Source organism: Misgurnus anguillicaudatus, chromosome 12 (genome assembly GCF_027580225.2).
Source record: "Misgurnus anguillicaudatus chromosome 12, ASM2758022v2, whole genome shotgun sequence".
In the NCBI taxonomy this organism is placed as follows: Eukaryota; Metazoa; Chordata; class Actinopteri; order Cypriniformes; family Cobitidae; genus Misgurnus; species Misgurnus anguillicaudatus.
Genome location: NC_073348.2, coordinates 16,626,350 through 16,649,948, shown reverse-complemented (window position 1 = coordinate 16,649,948; position 23,599 = coordinate 16,626,350). Strand labels below are relative to the sequence as shown.

General features: G+C 38.7%; 1 protein-coding gene across 4 annotated transcripts in view; it reads left to right on the top strand.

The window, feature by feature from the left end:
• erbin (erbb2 interacting protein) overlaps window positions 1–23,599 on the top strand; it is a 108,350-nt gene that overhangs the window by 42,752 nt on the left and 41,999 nt on the right. For all 4 annotated transcript variants that reach the window (XM_055209059.2, XM_055209062.2, XM_055209060.2 and 1 more), the window contains exons 2-8: window positions 10,047–10,254; window positions 12,872–12,989; window positions 18,014–18,092; window positions 18,177–18,266; window positions 18,671–18,727; window positions 22,557–22,620; window positions 22,847–22,921. In XM_055209059.2, the coding sequence (XP_055065034.2) occupies window positions 10,066–10,254; window positions 12,872–12,989; window positions 18,014–18,092; window positions 18,177–18,266; window positions 18,671–18,727; window positions 22,557–22,620; window positions 22,847–22,921 (672 nt within the window). In that variant the 5' untranslated portion in view covers window positions 10,047–10,065. The remainder of the gene's footprint in view (window positions 1–10,046; window positions 10,255–12,871; window positions 12,990–18,013; window positions 18,093–18,176; window positions 18,267–18,670; window positions 18,728–22,556; window positions 22,621–22,846; window positions 22,922–23,599) is intronic.

Sequence of the window (23,599 nt, the reverse complement as noted above, 5' to 3'; positions counted from 1 at the left end):
CAGTCCACACCCAAGTTTCCCATATGTTTACAAAAGACGATTTTTTACCTCATTATTCATTCAACGATTGTAGGATATGTGATAACAATAGGACAAAAATAAGGCTGCAGTTTTATTCCTGAGAATGAGAGCTTTCATTTGATATAAGACTTGCCCATGTTTGTCATACTTGAAAAATATGAAATATGTGAATATTAAATGATATTCAAAAATATGGGGGGGGGGTGATAGTGTAAATTAAGTGTAACTAACTTTCTTACAGTAAAACATATCTCAAAGTGATGCATATCTGCAGAAAGTAGAGAGTCTAAGCTTTCAAACAGTATCTCATATGTGGTACTGGGTCCATGACAGACCATTAAAAATTAAAGGAATATTTTATATTAAGTCAAAATAAGATAATTCTGGACCCGGTACAGGGTCCACAGAGTCAAACAAGTTAAACGATGCAATGTTTTGCACAGTTTGCCGTCAGTTTACAGGTAAAGCAGAAAAGTTGGGAGCCTTTTTTCGACATGTCTGTTGTATATGTATACCAATATATTTGGCTTTTGAATTATTATTTTTAAATATGTGACAGACACCGATTTATTTTTTATTTGGGCCAGTGAACATTTTGGCAGGGCAAGTGAAAACCTTGAACCACTGTGACTGGCCCGATCGGGCCAGTATAAAAAATTTTTGCGTTGAGCCCTGCACACTCACAGCGCCACTTTTCTTTGCGTTTATATGTAAATACGCGCTAGACTGACGTGTTTGATCATTGCGCACGCATATTGCGTCTTTTGCAGCGCCTCGCGCATGAACGCCAAATTTGAAGATGCTGTGTCAATTTAAAAGAATTTTAACTTTATTAGTCAGCGTCGCTCATTAATGTCAGGTCCAGTGGACCAATCAGGAAACCCTGGAGGCGGGACAAGCATTGCAAGGTTTTGTTTACAGTAGCAAGTTGCCATGGCAGCCTCCTTGGACTTACCCATTCAATGTAAGTAAAGAGAAGAAATTCTAAGCTTACAGAGAAAAGTCAATCACTGGCATAGGTCATTTGACACCAACAAGGACATTTTTATGAATAAATTCATTGATTTTGATTTAATAAAACACTTAAATCCTACTTACTGTCCCTTTAACTGTACTAAAACCGAAGCGAAATGTGATTGAAAAACGGTGGTATGTACCGAACCGTACATTTTGTGTACTGTTACACCCCTTAACAGTATTTAAGTGCATCCTGCCCTACATTATTGTGCCAAGTGATATAGATTTCCAGAGACCTGTAACTAAACCTGAGATTGACAGCTTGCACTTCATTCAGCTATTTTCAGTACTGTGTATTCTCATGGTTGCACTTGATGTTTTCTCTCTGGCTTTTTCTGTTCCCTCCACACACGGCCTGATTCTCGAATTCATCGCTTTAGTGGTCCTAAATCAACCTACAAGACCATTTCTTCTATTAATATCCACAACACTGTCAGAAACTTTATATTTCAGTTGGATCTAACACACAGACATGTTCCTCAAGCGCTGGCCGCCCATTGAACTGCCTCACTCGTGTGTGTGTGTGTGTGTGTGTGTGTATGCGAGACAGGATCTGAAAGCGTTCCAGTTCTCACTATCAGGAACTGAGAAATATGTACGTCAGCACCCACGAAAAGGCTAGTGGGTATTAGCGGGGGTGTTTTGACGATGTGTCTGTATCTTGCGACCCATGTGCACAGTTTTGCCTGCTGCAGGTTGAAGAGGACAACAGCAGTCTGCACAGAGAGACAGCGGCAAGCTCTTCCTGTTGTGAGAGTCGCTGATAACCGCAGCCATGGGGAGGGGCAAAGGGGAGCATAGCTTTGTTGTGTATATAAAATGTGAGCATTGTCTTAATTGGTGTTCGATGTTGGTCCGCAGAGCTGCGGGAAATGGGTCAGCGAGTTCCCACAAGCCATAAAGACCCTCTAATCCACACCAAATCACCCCCTTCAGTCTTCACATCAGAAACATGAAGTTTCAGCTCGGCTCACTGCTTATTAAAGCAACTGCTCACTCTAAAGTAAATATTCTGTCATTTACTTTCCATTGTGTTGACGTTTAGTCTCCTATGACTTTCTTTCTGCCTGATGTGTGTTGATGCGTTCTTTTACTTTGTTGGTTGTAACAATGAAAGTGAAAAGGGACTGCTCTATAAATAACAAAACAAAAAAACGTAATAATAGTCCATTTGACTATATTTCAAGGCTACTAAAGAACAGAGTAAAATCTTATTTGCACATTAGCGCAAAAAACATTTTACATTTGCAACTTTGAAACTTTAGCATCATTATCTGGTTTTTACCATACTGATTTCTCAAATGTCAATATTTGGTGGCTGTGTATTAGGGCTTCCTAATGTTTAGTCGTGACTAGTGACTAATCGTTTTCAGAATAAAAGTTTTGGTTTTGATAATGTGGGCGTACTGTGTATAATTATTATGTATATTTTATTAAACACGCATATAATAATAAAAAAAATATATAATATAATAATAAATATTTATATGTGTATATATAATATGAATTAAATATATACTATAAAAAGAACTATAAACAGTGCACCCACATATATTGGTGAAACAAAAACTTTTATTTTGCAAACGATTAGTCACAATTAATCGTTAGGCAACCCTACTATTTATCAGCAAGAATCTGGCTATATGATGGATGTCACGTTGAAGGGGTTTGCGGTATTGTGAACAGGGTGGTGTATAGGGATATTTTTTATTTCTGGATTAGAAAAGGATATAATTTAAGGAATCAAGAACCCATCATATGCAAACCTTAGCAAGTACTTCCAAGAAGAAATAGGGTGGGCGGGTTATCGATATAGTATCAGCTAACAAATTATCCCGGTATGCATTTGTATCGATATTTTCTTACACCCCTACTAAGTGCAAGTAGCCTGACGTTGCCATACTCAATTCTAGTCAGAATTTGAGTCTGATACCGCTCCATTGAGCTATAATTATGAGGCGTATCTCAACCGAAAAATGCCTCTGCACTCAATTGGATAGACCTACGACCAATCAGAGCAACCGAGTGTGTAACGTATGTTGAAATTACGTCTTTGCAGCCTGACCGAACTGCTAGTTATTTCGCTATGACACAACATTGTGATTATACTGAGTTAGCGAATGTACATCAACACCTATTATGTTTACAACATTTCGTTTATATCACAACATGAAGTATTTACTAAGTCATAGAGTAAGACTATCTCTTACCATTTGTACGTTAGGTGAACTTCATCCACGACGATACCCATTACGTTTGCTTGAAAATATTGGAGCCTAACATGTCCCTCCACTTACAGCAACCACGATTCCGGGCTTCCGAAAAGAAGCTGGCAACGACCGCTAATTATATCCATCTCGTCGTGCACGCTGAGTTGCATCGCCGTGATAACGTTAGCCTTTTCAGTGGCGACCAACTTTTGCCGAATAGGACATCAACAAATGCCCTGCTCGCGTTTCTCTGTTCCTCTTTTAAAATCAATGCTCTGTCGATATATTTTAGAACAGACTCAATGTCAGAATCCACACATCTGAACTCTACAGCGGCAGCCATTCAACACACGCGCTCTTTGGTGACGTGGTTCATTACGTTACTGTTGATTATCTGTCCATCATCGTATAAAGCCCGCCCTGACAATTTGATTGGTTCGACCAGCATTTGTTCTAAAATAGTAGCTCCTCAACGGAGAAACCCCAGACCCATCTTCCCGTTTACAAAATCTTGTGGGCGGGGCTAAGATGGGCTGGCACCCAGGCTAAAGTGCAAGTGCAAGGTCTCGTATAAGTTATAAAATATTATTATCTCTATAATTAGGTAAGTGCAGCTTTCAGAATTGTCACACCCATAACAGAGAAATGTCACATCCATGACGTTATATGCGACACACTAAATTTAAAATAAAATAAATATGATTTGTTTTTTGAAGAGCCATCCTATCTCCATTTGTTGGGTATTAAGGCTTCTGGTTTGTAAACTTAATAAATTTGATTTGTTTTCCATGGAAAAGGTGTGAAAATGAATGAGGGTTACTGACTAAACATTCATTTTCCTTTTAAAGCTCTAGATCCAGACAATCTCGTTTTTCGTTTCCTCTAAGCCTCTCAAGTCTTTTTTGTTTGTTTTCTTTTTGTTTATTGCCTACTAGTCTTTATTTTACTCAGAAATCCAACAGTAAAGGATTCGTAAAACCCATTCGCAAGACTGTGGCATGGCCTTTACCATGCCAGCATGTGTGTGAACGAGTTTGCTTCATATCATGTTGTGACTTCCTCATCCAAGATACTTGATAAGTGTGATGATTTTTTCGGAAATGTTTTGCTAGAACACTGACCTGTTTTTATGCCGTAAGAAACCATAAACTTGATACTACAGCAGTGCCACATTTACCTTAGTTGTACTACCAATTTCAGGCTGATAGTAACCATAGCAACAACAGTCACCCAATGGGTTAAGGGCTGTCTAAAGGGACAGAGTTTTTCAGGAAGAGAGTCAAGTGCACAGATTGCGGGAGGGCTATTTAATGTGAAATTCACGCCAGCTGGCAAATCTCTTTTGGACCAGCCCCTTTCACAGACATACATCATATCATAATTGTAAATATGCAGCAAAGGCATTCATATAATTAATAAGGAAAAACAAAAACAGTGTTAAACTGTAATCACTTTTTCTTTAGTAAAGTATTTAGGATGCTAGGGTTAATGGTTGCCAGGGTGTTGCATTTATGTTTTTTGAAGTGCATTATGTGGTTGCTAGGATGTTCTGGTTGGTTGCCAGAATGTTGCTATGCAGTTGTAAAAGTATTCACAGGAATTCTGTGTAAATGGACCATTTAAAATCCTAATAGCACACTTTTAATACTTAGGGTTGGGGGTTTGTGTAAGAATGAGCAATAGAAATGCGTTAAACAGCAGCATTACTGATGAATCGTGGGTAAATTTAATATCACAGCATGTTTTGTTCATGCATTGTGAAGAGATACTGCTGAACAAAAGCAGCTGGTGGTGTTTTTATGTGTATATACACTGTATGATGCAAAGCAAATGAATGGGTTTGCTTAGCATTTTGGCCATGTGGTTTTGATTACTATTAGCCTGCATCGCTTCTTGACAACCATGCACATTTACAGCCTCAATGAGCTCTGTATCGCATGGCATGCATCACATGACGTTGTCCGCACCAATGGAAGGGAAAACCGTATTTTCCCACGCACTGCAAACGTTAAATTACACATGCTTGGATTTTTTTGCCTCTGGAAAGATGACTGGGAGATGAAAAGAAATGTAAAAGCACAATTTAAACGCTTATACATGTTTTTAGATGCCAAATAAAGTGCAGTCATGCAGCTCTCCCTAGAGAAACCAAGTCTCCACTTTCCTGCCGACTTTATAATAGCAGCTACATGGGTACCAACAGGATCTGGCTGTCATTGTCCACCAGTGTGTTAAAAGGGAAACACTCAACCTCCGCCCTGAACCTTCTTGCATTGAGGGCAAGCACGCCCATTTCCATCCGTGTATGTGTGTGCGCTCTTGTGCAAGTCGTCATTGCTAGGCGTCTGTATTTATTACGACTGATAAGCGGAGGCCTCCGGAGGGCAGTCTCTGTACTTACTCACTATGGCTGTCTGCCCAAACTTTCCGCAACATTGAAACTCAACAGCTGTAATAGGGTAACAACTGTGGTAACGCTATAACCACACCAATGTTACCTGGATTTTGTTGTTGTACGGAGGACCCTATGAGGGGTTTCACTTGCTGCTGCCTCTCATTTAGATTTAAATATAATAATCTGTAGTTAAGTGATTGAGTGAAGTTGATTCAGTGCAGATTCAGATATTTGATTCAATTGATTCTTTAAAATGAATTTATTCATGAGGTTTATGGTTTGATTAGCAGATTATACTGTATGTTGGTGGATGTGTGTCAGTGTGTGACTGTGAATAGTAAATGCAAGTTTGTTTATTTTTCAGTCTAAATCATTGAATTTTGGTGAATCTTGAATAGCATGGCAGAAAACATTGAGCCATTCATAATAACACTTACCGGCCAAATTTTTCGAAGAATGCGCAATGTGTGACTTGTTGTTTGTCAATGAAGAATAACTATTTGGATGTGAATGATCCTGTGATGCCCTCAGTCCAAACATATTTACGCATGAACGGTTGGGCTGTGTCCGTCTGCCAATGAGGAGGAGGATGAGAGGAAAGGTCACATTCTCCAGACTCCTTCCACAAGGATCTCATTTAAGCAGCCACATTCCAGAAGTTGTGATGTAATCCAGCCCTTCTTGCTGACCATGCTTCATCTTCCTAACATGACCTCTGAACCAGCACATGCAAGTCCTGGTTGAGTGTGTAACTGCGTCACTTATTTTCCCACACTTCTTGGGGACTCCGACACACCACAACAAAGCCAGAGACGTTTTTCCTCTATTGTGCGACTCGTGCTTCTTTTGTGTGGAGAAAGTCATGTCTAAAAACAGATACTCTGGACGCTCAGTCACAATACTCTGGGACTCTGCGTAATCAGGAAATAGGGCCTAGTGTATAGAAACCCAATGGTGTGCTTGGACATACTCCAAGAGGAACTTGTTTTAACTTTCATACGATCTGATTTATATCTTCATTTATTATACAGTAGTTTTAAAAGTGGCATTTTCATATTGCATTACTTTTTGTTGTGATGTTTAGCTGGTCTTATGTACTGTTGCTTTGGCCAATGTGTGGTCTAATGGCCCAAACGAATCATCTGCTTATTTCTTCTGTGTTGATTTATGTTAAAAAAACTGAACTAGTAAACAAAAGTTTGAAGGTTTTAAATTTACAAGCACAATCCTTGAAATATGACATCCTTAAGAAAGACACTTTACTCTAGATTTCTTAAGAATGATGATATAAGTAACTTGGCTATGTGCCTTTATTGCTTAAAGGGAAAAGGGATAGTTCACCCAAAAATGAAAATGATGTCATAATTTTCTCACTCTCATGTTATTACAAACCTGTATAGATGTCTTTGTACTGATGAACACAAAAGAAGATATTTTTGTAATTTTTGGAATGTTTGTAACCAAACCGATTATGAGCCTCACTTCCATAGTAGGAAAAACAATATGGACTAGAGCTGCAACTAGGGATGTCCCATATTCAATGATAATTTAAATTAAAGATCAATCAATTGAATAATCGTTAACAGTAATAGTGCAATAAGCAATTACAGGAGTGGCATATGGTCAATGACATAAAAGTGTGCGTAAAATGCCGGCTTCCTCACACGAATTAAATGATTTTATTTTGTCTAAATAACATGCTAGTGGGATTGTAAAATGAGTCACCAATGTAGTTGGTGTTTTGCTAAAAATCATAATTTTAATCTTGTAATGAAATATAATGACTAATAGACACAAAATAAAAAAAGTTTCATTATCATCAAGTGTTATTTTTCTAGTTGTTCATCTAGCTTTCCGAGTCGTTGATACACTGCTTGTTGTAATTATATCCAAGAAGCACACGAAGGGCACTTTTCCTGTCGTCACCTTAGCCTTAGACCTGCGGCAAACTTTCAGCAAAGATGCTTATATGATGAAGATTTCAACCTTCCATTAGAAAACCCGCAACAGTGATTAGCGTGTAAGTTAGCCAGTCAATAATGATGATCAATATATGATATCTTGCAGTCGTTCAGAGTGTAACGACAGTCATAACAGTTTGACAGTTGCTTGCCAGAATTTAAGTTTTACATTTTAATCTGTTTATTAAAAACGGCTTCTGGTCTCCTTTCCTGTGTATTGCAGTGTTGCTAATGCTATGCTAATCTTGTAGGCTTACCTGAAGAGGGTCTTTGCCTTTAGTATCCTAACTGTATTTAGATTTTCGGCATCGGACCCTCTCAGATCCACTACGGATGCCATTTTGTTGCGTTAGCAGCTAGCCTCGTCTCGAATGAGGTTAAGGGCGCACTCACACTATCCAAACCAAACCGTGCTCGGGCGCGTTTGACCCCCAAAGCCTGGTTTGTTTGACAAGTGTGATCGCTCTGTTCCGCGCCCGGGCGCGGATTGGTTAATCGCGCCACGGCCGGGTTGCAGAGGTGGGCCGGAGCGCGGTTCACTTGGGCTCAGGCGCGGAAGGCTGTGGTGTGAGCGCATTCGCGCCTGAGCGCGATTCAAAAGGTGAAGACGTCAGCTGCGCGACCACTCACCTTCATCTGCCGCCGTAAAAACCTTTTGATGCGCGCAGCGGGGTTACGTGAATGTCCGAGCTGCGCACGTGACAGATCAACTAAGCAATATGATGACATGTGAGAAGGCTGTCTGTAATCGCGCACCAAACGACTCCGACTTAAAAACACAGACTTATCATTACGGTGGGTTCCAGTGTTAAGAGAGAGCTTTACTTCCTGCTTTTTTCAAAACAATCGCATTTTAATGATGAAAGCGCGCCCGACCTCGGATCGATAAAAAGTACAGTGTGAGTGCGTGCACCTGGGGTAGTAGGGAGGGGTGACAATCGCGCTGGGGCATGGTGTGGTTTGGTTTGGATAATGTGAGTGCGCCCTAAAAAGCCCAGGTGTGTGTTTGGCATTGAGCATCATTGTGATCATGGCTAGTTTAACTTCTTCGCGATTGTTTAATTTTTTCACCAGCTGTGTATGTGCTTTGCGCAGGTGCCGGACACAGGTGCTTGCTTTTTCGACAATCCTTACGTTTTATCGATTGAATTCTGATCGACAATTAATCGAAGATTGATTAATTGTTAATCGTTTGTTGCAGCTAGGGATGTTATTTTCATAATCGATTGATCGGGGAATTATTTTATTATTAACCGACTAATCAGATCAATGAAAGGCTAAAAATAGCGCTGTACACTGTGTGTTCACGCCAGAGGTCAGAAAAGACGTAAAACATTGTGTTCAGTACCTCAGATAAGATAAATAGGCGGAGAGAAGGCGGTCATGGCTTGCACACTGCTGGCATTGCATGAATAAAACGTGACTGACTTTGAGCAGGCAGCTCTCGCTGTATGAAGAAACAGCACCTGATGCGTGTGCATGTTGGCTGAGGGGGTGAGGGAGCATGTGACGTCACAGACCAACTAATCGATTAAGAAATTCGTTGAAAACGAATGTCATAATCGATTTTATCGATTCATTGTTGCAGCTCTACTATGGACATGAATGGGGCTCACGAACGGTTTAATTACAAACATTACTCAAAATATCTTCCTTCCAGATTATCAGAACAAAGAAATTTGTAAAGGTTTGTAACAACATGACAAAAGTGTCATTTTTGGGTGACCTATCCCTTTAATGTGCTTCGAAATCATCTGTGCTCGAAACGTGTCTTTTTAATACATTTTAAGAGCAGTATTAACAGTGTGCCGATTTTTGTTTTTTTTACTACTATGACAACCCTTACCAACATTATGACAGTCTAGTTTTTGCATTCCAATAAAATCCTGATGAATAAAATCAAGCCCTGCCATATATTTAGCCACCCACTAAGACATGCATCAGATGTACTACGAATGCTGTTGTCTTCATACATTCCTCCTGAATTACGTTAGCAACAGACCTTGCCACAAATGTAGATTAAAGGGTCCTTCATGATGATTCACACAAAAGCACAGTTTGCATCTGTTGCAGATATTTGTTTTTACTGGTGCTGCCCTTTTTAATACAAAATCAAGAGCTTTTCTCCAAGGTGCATGATACTCTACAACAGCATGAAAGGACATTGTGTAATGATTCTGTTTTCAGGCAGACCGTGAATATAAATGAGTTTTCTCATAGCTGCTGTCATTGAGTATTTGTCAGCCGAATGAGTCACATTTTTTATACCTTACAATGCCTACTCGTAGTGAACTCATTGGCAAACCCCAAAACTGATGTTTCCCTATGTGTGTACTGTGTGTAAACCAAGCTGTTTTGACAGCACTATCAAGTATCGCAGTGTTTCTAACCCTAAATAATTAAAGTTCGTAAGATGGTGATCATGTTCTCTCTCTTCTCCAGTGCCTGAGCTGTCGCGAGGATGAGCAGCAAGCGGAGCTTGTTCGTGCGGCTGGTGCCGTGCCGCTGCCTGCGGGGCGAGGAAGAGCCCATCACCTCGCTGGATTACTCGCACTGCAGCCTGGAGCAAGTCCCTAAAGAGATCTTCAGCTTCGAGAAGACACTGGAGGAGCTCTACCTCGACGCCAACCAGATTGAGGAGCTGCCCAAAGTATGAGAGCACTCCTGCACCACAAACACTCCCGCACAGCACATCTATAAAACACTTCAGCGCTTAGGGAGTGAAACGTTATTTCAATTACATCAGATAATTCAGTTCTGCCAGATGTAGATCTGTTAGATACATCCAGACATGAAATCTGCCTGTTAACTGTTTATATTGTAATATTGTTAGTGCCTACATATCCATCCCTTCTCCGAACCCGCTTGTCCCTTGCAGGGTTGCAAAGACAGCCAATCACAGCATCTCATGGTGACTTGAGTGCTGACACAGAATAGGATATTGAATTAGTTTCTGAATACATTTCTTGAACAGACATGAGTCAAACATCTTTTTTTCATCATTTGATAATTTTCCAGTCTTGAAGGATTATTCCACTTTCAAAAAAATCTAGATAATTTACTCACCCCCATGTCATCCAAAATGTTGATGTCTTCCTTTGTTTAGTCGAGAATAATTTTTTTGTTGTTGAGGAAAACATTTGAGGATTTTTCTCATTTAAATAGACTTTATTGGACAGTTTACAGTTTAAATGCAGTTTAAAATTGCAGTTTCAACGCAGCTTCAAAGGAGTTTAAACAATCCCAACTGAGGCATCCAGGGTCTTATCTAGCAAAGTGATTGCCATTTTCGGAAAGAAAAATAAAAAAAATGTGCGTTTAAACCACAACTTCTCGTCTGGCACTGTTCAGTGTTTCTTACGGGATTTTGAGAGACTGTGGCGGTGATGACGTCACATGCTATTTAGCATACATGGGGCGTCATCACATGTTTGGGTTTCATCGAGTGTTGGCACCTGAAATATGTTTCACTTCTACTTTTTGATCTGTCACATTATATTGCATTTTAAAACAACTGATTGCTATTTTACATATTATCTGTTCTGTTTTAACACATAAAACGAGTAGACTAAAGTAGTGACCAAACACGACCCAGTAACACCTTGTGTGGGAAACACTAATGCTAACATTTCGCTAAGTCATGATAAGCTACAACAGTCGTCTTCATTGTCAGTAACATCTGTGACTGATGACGTTTACGTGAAAAGAAAGTATATGGAGGAACGGACATTAAAGCACCACCACCTTTTCAATGTCATGTGAGAGAGAGACAAGCGCTGCACGCAACATGAAAAAGAGAGAGAGAGGGGGGGCATGGTGAGCCCTGGCAACGTGAATTAAGATGTTTTAAACAGTAAAATTTACATGTAAATGGGAATCATGAAAAATCTATTTGTGGCGGCCAGAGTTGATTCCGTGGTGGTGCGCCACGAGTAAATCAATATATGGGAAACACTGCTATCCGTGTGATGTGCCAACGCAACCTCACATAATGCGTCATGACGTTTAAAGGTCAAGGGTTACATATGTGAATCGCACATTTGCGGACCATTTTAAACGATAAACTAACATAAGGACATTAATTAATATCATTCCACATACAACAATGTCAGAACAGTCCTCTTCTCCATACTAGTAGTTTCTCCATACTAGGGCGGTAGTTTCGCATACGCCATGCTTGACCTTTTGATGTCATGACGCATTAAGTGAGGTCGCGCTGACGCATCACACGTATAGTGCAAGATGAGAAGTTGTGGTTTAAAAGTGCAAATTTTTCATTTTTCTTGTCGAAAATAACAATCGTTTCACTAGATAAGACCCTTATGCCTCTTTGGGATCGTTTAAAGCCCTTTGAAGCTGCGTTGAAACAGCAATTTTAAACTGCATTTTTAAACTGTAAAGTGTTGGGGGTCCAATAAAGTCTATTAAATTAAGAAAAAATCCTGGAATGTTTTTCTTAAAAATATTTATTTATTTTTCGACTGAACAAAGAAAGACATCAACATTTTAGAAAACATGGGGTGAGTAAATTAATGGGATTTTTTTAAGAATCTGGAGTAATCCGTTAATGCTAAGAGTGGGAGATTGAAACAGTTGTTAGGAATTGACAATTGGCTAAACAAATAGCGCATTAAGATAATTTCAGTATTCATTGTTGATTATTACAAAGCAGAATCATCACAAATATTTCATATTTAATATATGTAAAGAATATTTGACGACAGGCCAAATTAATTGAAAATAATGCACAAGGTGGTACGTGGGTCATGTGTGGGTGTGCATTATTTCAATTCAAAGGACCAGACTCAATTATTGCGCTTATACCACAGTTACCTGCTAAGACATTGCTCTGGTGGTTATTTTAAGACATTTGAGAAATGTTTTATGGGTGTTGATTGTTTTTCTGTAAAACGCACACCTAACTTTTCAACAAATCCAGAATAAAGCATTCAACAGCCCTGTGGTATAATAGATAATACCATCTATCCCTGTCATAAAAACAACTAGCATGTCTTAAAACGTATTAAAATCTTTGTTTACAATATATGCATATATTCCAAAAAAAAATCCATGAAGTTCATGTATGCATTGTGCAAAACTAGACTTGGCAGTCATGTATCTGAAACTGCTGAATGTAGCATATTTACAGTACATGTATATATACTAGGGTTGGTGCGAAAAAGTGGAGGTGGGACTAATTTGCATATTTATATCATACACAAAATTAATCGGATATTCTCTTTCTCTGCATTTTCTGTTTCTCACAGCAACTTTTCAACTGCCAGTTGCTTCAGCATTTGAGTCTACCGGACAACGATCTAACGGTCCTGCCACCGGGCGTGGCAAACCTCATCAATCTCAGGGAGCTGGACATCAGCAAGAACAGTAAGCAAAACGACTGATTCATCTCCTCTTTCTTTTTCCTCTTTGGAGTCCGGTTACGCTATCAGTCCACCTATAACACAACCAGAGGCATCCTGATATCTACATGTACTCACTGACCCCTTATCCACTGTAATACAATTCAGCTCCGCAAGATCAACGGTTCCAATTTCACTCGGCAGCACAAATATGGCGTTATTTCCAAGCTTTGTTTCGGCACGTACTATTTTATAAACCACTTGCTTTAACGGGTTGGTGGTTGATTTAGCATTTTATAATCTGGCTTCTTGTGGTCTGGGATGCTTTTCCAACAGTATTAAGAGGGGTTCCCTTCTTTTCTGGGCTCTTATTGTCTACTACTTTGTTATTTAGTCCAAGTCATTCATTTTAAAAACATTTCTATTAAGCATTTCTATTTTTTATTATTTTCATTATATTTTTACATCTTACAACATTTCCTTCCTGCTGCTTCTCATCTTGTTTTGTTTATAACCGTTATTTAACTTTTTGCATAAAATAGTTTTGCTATTCTAAAATTGCCATGCAAAGTCAGCGTGTATAATAATGGATTCCCACTGAAAGTAAAACGGGAAACTCTAAAAAGAAATACTCTTGCTTTACTGTTGCTGAGATGTTGCGTCATGCTCACAGCTGATTGGTCTGTTGCCAGTGTATATTTCTAGGTGAGGTGCAACTGCATCAACTCCAGTGCAGACGATGTCTATCTATGGCGAGACATTGGTCGCATCCTGTGTAGACAGTATCTTTAGCTCTGTTGCAATCCGTTGTGAGCTTTATTCAAGTTATTTGTGTGTTTCACATGAAGGATGCTAGTTGTATAAAGCATGATAGTACTGCCTATATAGTACACTTAAAATGAGGATGCTTCTGTGTAGGTAGTAGACAGCAAGGTGGTTCATTCTGGTTTGGAAGAGAGCGGCTAAATGCATGCTAATTGATAAATGGTATTTAATACAAGAATTTTGAAGTCTGGATATAATTTAATCTATGTCCAGTAATCCAGTAAACTTGCACATATACACAGAGTATCTTGCAGCATCTGATAATTTAGCGCCACATATTGACAAGCACAGATGTGCACAGGAAGTCTTGCTGAGTCTTACTTTCTTTCACATTGTGCAAGTATTGTAATGGTGCCCAGAGTTATTCACACCCTGTTTCTTATGAACAGCCTTTGTTTACTTTTGAGAAAGAACATGAATGTGGCAGTGATGATATGCAGGTGCTTGAGCGGTTCCTGTTAAACAGCTGTTCCTCATAGTGCCTGTTAAGATTTGCTGAGGATGCTGCTGTTTTTTCATACATTTTGCTAAAAAAAATCCTAAGTTGAGGTGTTTTTTTAAGGTAATGCATATGTTTCTAGGCAATTTAACCTATAAGGATGGTCACATAAAATAGGATTTAACTCATCTATCCACTACAATATGTTTTAACCCCATCCATCCATCGTATCTACCCCATGAATCCATCCATCGTATCTACCCCATGAATCTATCCATTGTATCTACCCCATGCATCCATCCATCCATTGTATCTACCCCATGCATCCATCCACTGTATCTACCCCATGCATCCATCCATCCATCGTATCTACCCCATGCATCCATCCATCGTATCTACCCAATGCATCCATCCATCCACCGTATCTACCCAATGCATCCATCCATCCATCGTATCTACCCCATGCATTCATCCATCCATCCATCGTATCTACCCCATGCATTCATTCATCCATCCATCCATTGTATCTACCCCATGCATCCATCCATCCATCGTATCTACCCCATGCATCCATCCATCCTCCGTATCTACCCCATGCATCCATCCATCCACCCACCGTATCTACCCCATGCATCCATCCACCGTATCTACCCCATGCATCCATCCATCCATTCATTGTATCTACCCCATCCATCCATCCATCCATTCATTGTATCTACCCCATGCATCCATCGTATCTACCCCATGCATCCATAGTATCTACCCCATGCATCTATTCATCGTATCTACCCCATGCATCCATTCATCGTATCTACCCCATGCATCCATCCACCGTATCTACCCCATGCATCCATCCACCGTATCTACCCCATGCATCCATCCACCGTATCTACCCCATGCATCCATCCACCGTATCTACCCCATGCATCCATCCACCGTATCTACCCCATGCATCCATCCACCGTATCTACCCCATGCATCCATCCACCGTATCCACCCCATGCATCCATCCATCCATCGTATCTACCCCATGCATCCATCCACCGTATCTACCCATTGCGTCAATCCATCCATCCATTCATCATATCCACCCCATACATTCATCGTATCTATTCACAAATCCTATTTGTGCTATTGTTTTGTCCCAGATTGCACAACAGTACTGTTTTTTTTTGTAAGGCGTGTTTGTAAAAAAAAATGTCACAAAAGCTTTTAACTGAAATATGCAGACTACTGGACAGCACCACCATGACATCTCTGACATTTCAGTATCACAGACTGGTTTACAGTGACTCAACTGCATAAAATATTTGTATATAATTTGCATATAATTTATATTTGCATATAACTTAATATTTTTACCAAACCTGTTTCCAGTGAGTACTATTTATAATATAATAACTGCTCACACTCCACATCAAGTAATACCTGGGAATGCATTTTGTTTTAAAAGTCTTTTAATGCGTACTTTTGGTATGTACATGCATGCTACTATTCATAATTAATGAAGTAATGGAAAAATTAATGTTGTTTGTGTATTGTCTGGGTGCATGTTACACTCACACGGTCACATTATTGTTCTCCAATGAGTGGTCCGGCTGATTTATGTAGTTAATGTATTGCATGTTATTTTATCCAATTGTATTCGTTGATTATAAAAGAGTTGTCAGTCTAGATCACAATCAGGTCTACGGGGATTTACATTTCCTGCTCAGATTGTGAATGAAATGCTGTTGTGTTCTATAGATAGTGAATTTATTAAACATGCTAAACGGGGTAAAGAAGCCAATAGCTTCAAATTACCCAAATTATACCAAGATGCACTGCACTACGGCATCATATGAACCTTTGTCACGTGATTAGTTCATCTTTATCTTGCTCAGCATTTATTTAGTTTGTGTACGTCATCTCAAAACCACCACTGGTGCTCGCACAAAATGTGTTTGCAGGTTAACAACATGTCTTTAACTGTCACTCCCTCCCTTCCTTGCAGGCTGTATGTTTGTTTTAGCTCATTATTTAGCAAAAAAGCCAAAATGGGTTTAAAATAAACTTTGGAGTGTAGTCGTCTCGCTGCGCCAGGGTTAGTACAGGCTCACCTGTTGTTAGTGTGCACGTTGTTAAAATTCATATCTGAAGCAGGAAATCTTAACATAACTTTAATGTCACACTCCAGCTCTTGTGGTTAATAGGACAGGAAATATGCAGGCTAGCGTTCATGCATGTGTTGTCTACATATTGTTAGGTGTTTTTGTTGCTTTTTAAAATAATTATATATTTCATTTGAATAATTTTCTACACATTGTCATGCACTACAAGATGTTACAGGCCATAACAATTAAGAATGCAACGATTAACCGGTTTTATTATTAACCGTGCTTTAGAATGTCATGGTTAAGTCATTGTAAAGGCTCCTTTACACCGCATGTTTCTGTTTTACGTATGCACGCGCACACAAACCAGATCCACGAACCACCAAGAGGTCCATACAGCATTAAAAACCTCCTGGCAAGCAACGGTTAAATTATTTTAACACATTAATGATTAAAGAATTAATACCAAAGCATTATTACTGACAGTCTGATTGATTTGTTTAAAGGGACACTCCACTTTAATCCATTGAATCTGATTAAACCATTAGCATCGTGCAAAAAATAACCAAACTGTTTCAATATTTTTCCTATTTAAAACGTAACTCTTCTGTAGTTACATTGTGTACTAAGACAGACGGAAAATTAAAAGTTGAAAAGTGATTTTCTAGACAGATATAGCTAGGAACTATACTCTCATTCCGGCGTAATAATAAAAAAGACTTTGCTGCCGTACCATGTCTGCAGGAGGCACACTGATATTACACAGTGCCCAAAAATAGTCCCCTCCTATTGAAAGTTATCAAGGGGAGTATTTTTGGGCAGTGTGTAATATCATTGCAACTGCTGCAGCCATGTTAAGGCAGCATAAATCTTATTATTTTTTGTATCGTTATTTTTTAGCGCGATGCTAATGGTCTAATCAGATTCAATGGATTATGCTAAGCTATGCTAAAAGTGGCACAGCCAGACCCGGAGATCAGCTGAATGCATTCCAAAACTGTAAAAATCAAATGTTTAACTCTAGTGGAGCAGGAAAATGAGCATATTTTTATTTTTTTTAAAGTGGAGTGTCCCTTTAATATTAAACTACACCTGTTAAAATGACTCTCAGTTCCTGGTCCAGGATAACCCTGTGTTGTTATTCATTGTGTGTGGTTCTTATTTTTACTAAAACGTCAGACAAACAAAACATAAACATATTGTCTAAGGCCAAATTAGATTTATTAAAAAGATCATTAAATTTAATATATATGGCTGTATTATTTATAGTTTCAAAAGGCATCTACTATATAAGTCAAAAGCCAGCAAGATTGTTTTACCATGTTTCTAATTTCTCTCTCAGGTTCAGAATATTTGTAGAAAAAATAAACAAACTGAAATTACAAAATAATTTTTTAAAAGTGTGTTCATGTGATTTTATACATTAATGTAAAAAATGTAAAATTAATAAATGGATAATAATCATGCACTTGTATTATTCATCAGACTATAACCGTACAAACAAAATCTAGAATTGTTGCATCGATAATAACAAGTAAACGTTTACATATGCTATTATGATGCTCAAAGATGAGTTTTAACTGACACAATTCTTGACTACAGAGATACTTTTTTGTTTTTCAGGAGATTTAAGAGTTGAAGCAAACTATTAAAACCTTTAGTTAATGAAATATTTTTTTGTTTGACATTCAGGCATCCAAGAGTTTCCTGAAAATATCAAGAACTGCAAAGTCCTGGCAATAGTAGAAGCAAGTGTGAACCCAATATCCAAGTAAGTACACGAGATGTTAGAGATGAACTTTGTGTGCCTGCTTGTCTCCAGTGATGTCATGGAAGCACTGTCATGTCCCCACAGGCTCCCAGAAGGTTTCACACAGCTTCTCAGTCTGACCCAGCTCTATCTGAACGATGCCTTCCTCGAGTTCCTGCCAGCCAGCTTCGGCAGGTCAGACACACACACACACACACGGTGTCATTAACACAGGTTGAACCCTTAGAGAACAAGATAATCCCAGCTTTTGTTTCAGCTCAGACAGTGTCTCAGATAAAGTTTGTACAACAAACACAGTTTCTCTCCTAAACATTCAGTACCAACAAGCTTAAAAAGGCTGCAAAATGAAAATTCATGCTTCATTTCTATGAAGGATCATGCATTAGTATGTGCATATGCTGTGCAGCATGCATTTGATGTTTATTGAGAGATCAGCACGCGCTTACACGTTGCTTGGTTACTCTCATCTGTTTCATACCATCAGCCGGTCACATGAGGACGCACAGAATGAATTTATTCATTAACCTCCTAGATGCTGTAAATGATTTCACTATGTAGTTTTTCTCTCTGTTTTTCAGACTGACCAAACTGCAGATCCTGGAGCTGCGGGAGAATCAACTAAAGATGTTGCCAAAGTAGGTCTTGCATTGGGATTTTAGTTTTTTAAATTCGTGAAATATTAAAACGTTGATGTGCACTGCTGCAGGGCTTTTAATAAAACACATTATAATTCAGAAAAGCCTCTTTCTCTCTTTGCATGGTGGCATTGTATCATTTAGCCTTATGTAAGAAGCACCCGAGTGACATGTAGCGACAGGTTGTATAAGCGACTCCGGAGCCACTATTGCGTCATACGTGGACTTGTTTGCTTGCATTTGCATATAAAACCAAAGAATGGGAAAGAAATGGGATGGGCAGATTGGGATATCTCTGTGCCGCCCACTTTTTAGTCTTGCGTCACATGTCAAGTTTGTTTAATAGAAAGATCCCACATGAACCTGGTTTACCAACACAATTCAGCACTATGTATAATCCTAGCCCAAACATTTTATACGTGACGGTGAGAAAACAGAACTGGGATTTGAAAATGCCTAAGCTGGGTTCAAACCACGCAAGTGAAATGTCTCAATATTTATTTATTCCTATACAAAATATTTACACACCTTCATCATGACATTCCAGACCTACTTTTGTTCAAAACACAAAAGGAAATAACTGAATGAATATCCGGTTGAGTTGGAATTGAATACATTATGGAATACTTCACATTCTGCGGCTGTTCAGTATTATTACTCATGCCACAATATCATACTTATGGGATGGGTTCTTTTTGACTTGGGTTAGTAAGTAATCACCGCCAACCATCTAGCATTTAGTAACACATGCTTGGACTTTGGTTCTGCATCAGGAAGTGTAAAGAGATGACATGATAACCGTACCTCGCATGCATCGCTTACTTATTTACCATTATTCAACTTTATTGTTTAACTGTATTGCTCTTGCTTGAGATCCAGCCCTTGGCTGTTTCAGCTGTCCTGCTCGGAGGTTCATTGTATGGCGTGTTTTCACAATGTGCATGTCTGTCATACTAATGAGTACTCTGAAAATCACAGAATTGGCAGGCTTCAACTCACCCGGCCCTCCCTCCAAAATGAACCCCTAATATGGCTCTAATAAAAATAATTTCTTCACGCATCTAGCTGCTTGATACAAAATTCCCAGTTGAGTCTGGATTTAACATTTGTTACAAAATTCCATGGACCATAATTCATTGTGACTTTAAGTAGTTTCTTCTGCTTGCCGTGGTGTGACTAAAGACTGACATTCATCTATGCGCAAGTCCTTCTGTATTGCTTAGTGGTAGAGCAAGAGGTTGTGGGTTCGAAACACATTCTGAAAAAAAAAATACCTTATGCACGGTAATGCTTTGGATAAAAGCGCTGCTAAATGCATAAATGTAATGTTAGGGTTCGTGTTCATAAGTTATTAGAAATTACAAAAGAATTTGTGTGACTTTAGAACTACATGACATAGATTCACGGAGCCTTAGATCTAAAGCTTTTCACCAAATCCAAAATGATTTTATGACAGAATATGAATGATAGTATAATATATTAAATCTTTAAAGACAAACTGGTAGGACTAGATTGTTGTGAAATCATCAATTTCGCTAACTTCATTATCAAGGTAATGACTAGGTAAGTCAGTTTTTCATGAAGCACAATGTGACGCTAATCTCATCACAGTGTTTTGGAAAAGCACATGCTGTGACATGTTGAGCCGTGTGATGCTTGCGACGGCCAAACAGGTTTGAATCAGGTTTGCATCACTTTCAGAATCCTGTTTCATTCACTCATTCATTATGTTCTGTCCTTTTTAATTTCCTCGCTTTTAACAATGGGAGTAAAAGGCTAAAAATAACCTAATAAATAAATTTTTAAAAAACACCCAACCAATCCCTTTTTTAAAATGCAATATTATTTATACCTGTTAAAATTTGCATAATATATGTGTGTACTTTGTGTAATTATTATGTAAATGTAACCACACACACACACATACATATATTCATTGCAGAATTTTTTATTTATATATAATTTGTTTTTGAATAATACAATATATATATAAATATAAATAAATATATATACACATGTAAATGTTTCTTAAATACATACATGAATATTCATAATAATTACACACAGCACACACTCATATAGTATGCAAAAAAATCACTTATTTTTTATGTGATTAATCGCACTAGTAAATTCATCATTCAACACCATTGCCAAGTATTTTATCCAAAGACTAATTTCCACGGTTTGAAATCGCTTTGGTTTGCTACGACACGCACACATAAGCAATCGCATTTGAACTCACATGCAGATTGTGATAGTCTAACATGCTTACATCAGTGCTAAAAACAATTCAATTCAATTTTATTTATATAGCGCTTTTCACAATTGTTAGTTGTTTCAGAGCAGCTTTACATGAATAGATGTAGGGGAAAACACAGAATAATCTATAGATAATATAAGAAGTAGAATACAGCGGCTAAGAATAAACTGTACAAGCGAGCGTAGTAATAATGTAATGTATACAGTAAAGTGCTAAGTTAAGCCAATGTTGGCTGACTCCAGGGGATGAATAAAACCCTGTAGGAAAATTCCTAGGAGGAGAAAAACCCTTGAGGAGAGATACATATATATTTATATATATAAACACGATAGGGACATGAAACGGGTAAGCGGATTAAACTGGTTCAGCGTTTGGTCGCGCATTGGCTTTGCATCACGTTGAAGGACAGCCAGTAGATCAGTGATGTGATAACCTTCACAGCAGCAGGAACTGGGTCTGTTTGTCGACAGGGAGAGACAAACAGAATCCTAAGTGTAGGGGCCGTTCGCATGTAATGCAAGTGTCATACAGTATTGTGTTTTAAAATCCGCTCGTTCCAGACAGGCTAACTATTGCGGCATAAGTATATTACCATGATGAGTTATGTGAATGCTTTGTTCTGTACAAACTAACTATTGTGGGATAAGTACATTTACTGGACATTTTATGTGAATGCTTTGTTAAAGTAGAATCTCTTAAGTTTAGATTTAAATTGAAAAACAGTTAGTAAGGCAAACGTGCAGTTCAAATATGAATTGTGAAACTGGACTTGGCAGTTATGTCTCTGAAACTACCGAAAGTAGCATCTTTTTACATGTGCGGAAGGATGGAGGCGGGGACTAATTTGCATATTTATATCTATGGTCCGAGTTGAGTATAGTGGGACTAATTTACATATTTATGTATCTGAGTATACTAATTGAGGAAACCACATTACATTTACATTTGGGCATTCAGACAGTTTTTAAGCATGTAGAAATTACTGTCATAGGAAAAACTTTCACATGTGCTATTATGATGCTCAAAGATGAGTTTTAAGCGATACAGTTATCGGCTACAGAGAGAATTAAATTTAAATGTGAGCACCTAGTTTCACATTTCTATAGAGACACAGTTTGTTTTAGACTATTCTTAGTATTACGATCCGATTCGTGAGAGCTCCACGGCTTTAAACTCCATAGCTTGAACTTCAGTTGAACAATAAGTCCTCAGAGAATATAGTTGGGCATTAGTTTAATAAAGTGTTTTATTGGCACTGGCTTTATGTCAAATTGGGTTTTGAATTCTAATGGTGTTTTAAAACAGCCAATGAAAAGTAGATTAGCAGTTACTGGCCCAGTCAATAAATATCTTTGTCGGCCTTTCATTTTCCAACAGGGAGTCATTGCGTGCGCACTTTAAAAAGAAAAGTTACACTGCCGGCCATTAGCCAATGCCTGTCAAGCCTGCAGTTCATAAAGTTCTGTTAAACCGACGATGATCATGCAGACATGCGTTTGTGTCCAAAGCTTAAATGTGCTTAATCCAGGGTTAATACTGTTTGTAACATGCATGTGTTTGTGTTTGCAGGAGCATGCATAAGCTCACGCAGCTGGAGCGCTTGGATCTGGGGAGCAATGAGTTCACTGAAGTGGTGAGTCGCACCTGCCTCTTTCAGGTGTCGCATGCAGCGGCACAGTCTTTTTTTGAGCATCGCTTGCATCACAGCTTTAAGTGAAGCCAGGTGTCAGATTGATGGACAGTGAATACAGACGCTAATATGCATCTGCCTCCTCTAATGGTATTCATTAGAGCGATGACGGATTTCCTGTCTTGAGATGGGAGCTTGAATTTTGCTTTCTCCCTCTTTCCCTCTCTAGCCTGAGGTTTTGGAGCAGCTCAGTGGAATCAGAGAGCTGTGGATGGATGGAAACAAATTGACGTTTTTACCAGGGGTGAGTCTTCTGTTTTGCATCATTCGTAAACCATCTATTGACAGAAATGCAATATAATATACGTAACTATTAGCGGTGTGACAAGACACTTACTCCACAAGACAAGACACAAGATTGGGTTTACAAGACGAGACAAGATTTTTACACTTTTTAAGAAATCCTCAATTATAAAATCTGGACATGGTAATGAAATATTGTGAGCCTCAAACACAATTATTTCCTCCTCCTTATGTAAACCTTGTGCATGCAAAAGTCCACTGAAAAACAGGTCAATCTCAACATAACACCAACTGTGACATTACAGTCATGATGTATGCCCACCATTAAAATACACATTAAATTAAGTACAATGTTGTCACAATGCTAAAAACAAAGTTGTGACTCCTAAATGAGGAGTGGGATACACCAAAGCTTTTTTGTGCTGCTAAAAAAAAGGCCTGGAGGAGGCCGAACACCAGCTGTTTTTTTTCAGCTGAGCGACAGCTTTCTTCAGTAGAGTGCTTTTTAGCTGTGATATTTGAGCTGTGAGCCGGTTGGTTGTTGTAATACTTGTCCTGCCCCTCCTCCACTGTGATTGGATGGGCGTATGAGAACTGACATTGACGAGCAGAGCTTTAAAATACACAGTTGAATCTCTTTCGACTCTCGGTGCTCAGAGCCGAGCGCCGACTTTCAGCG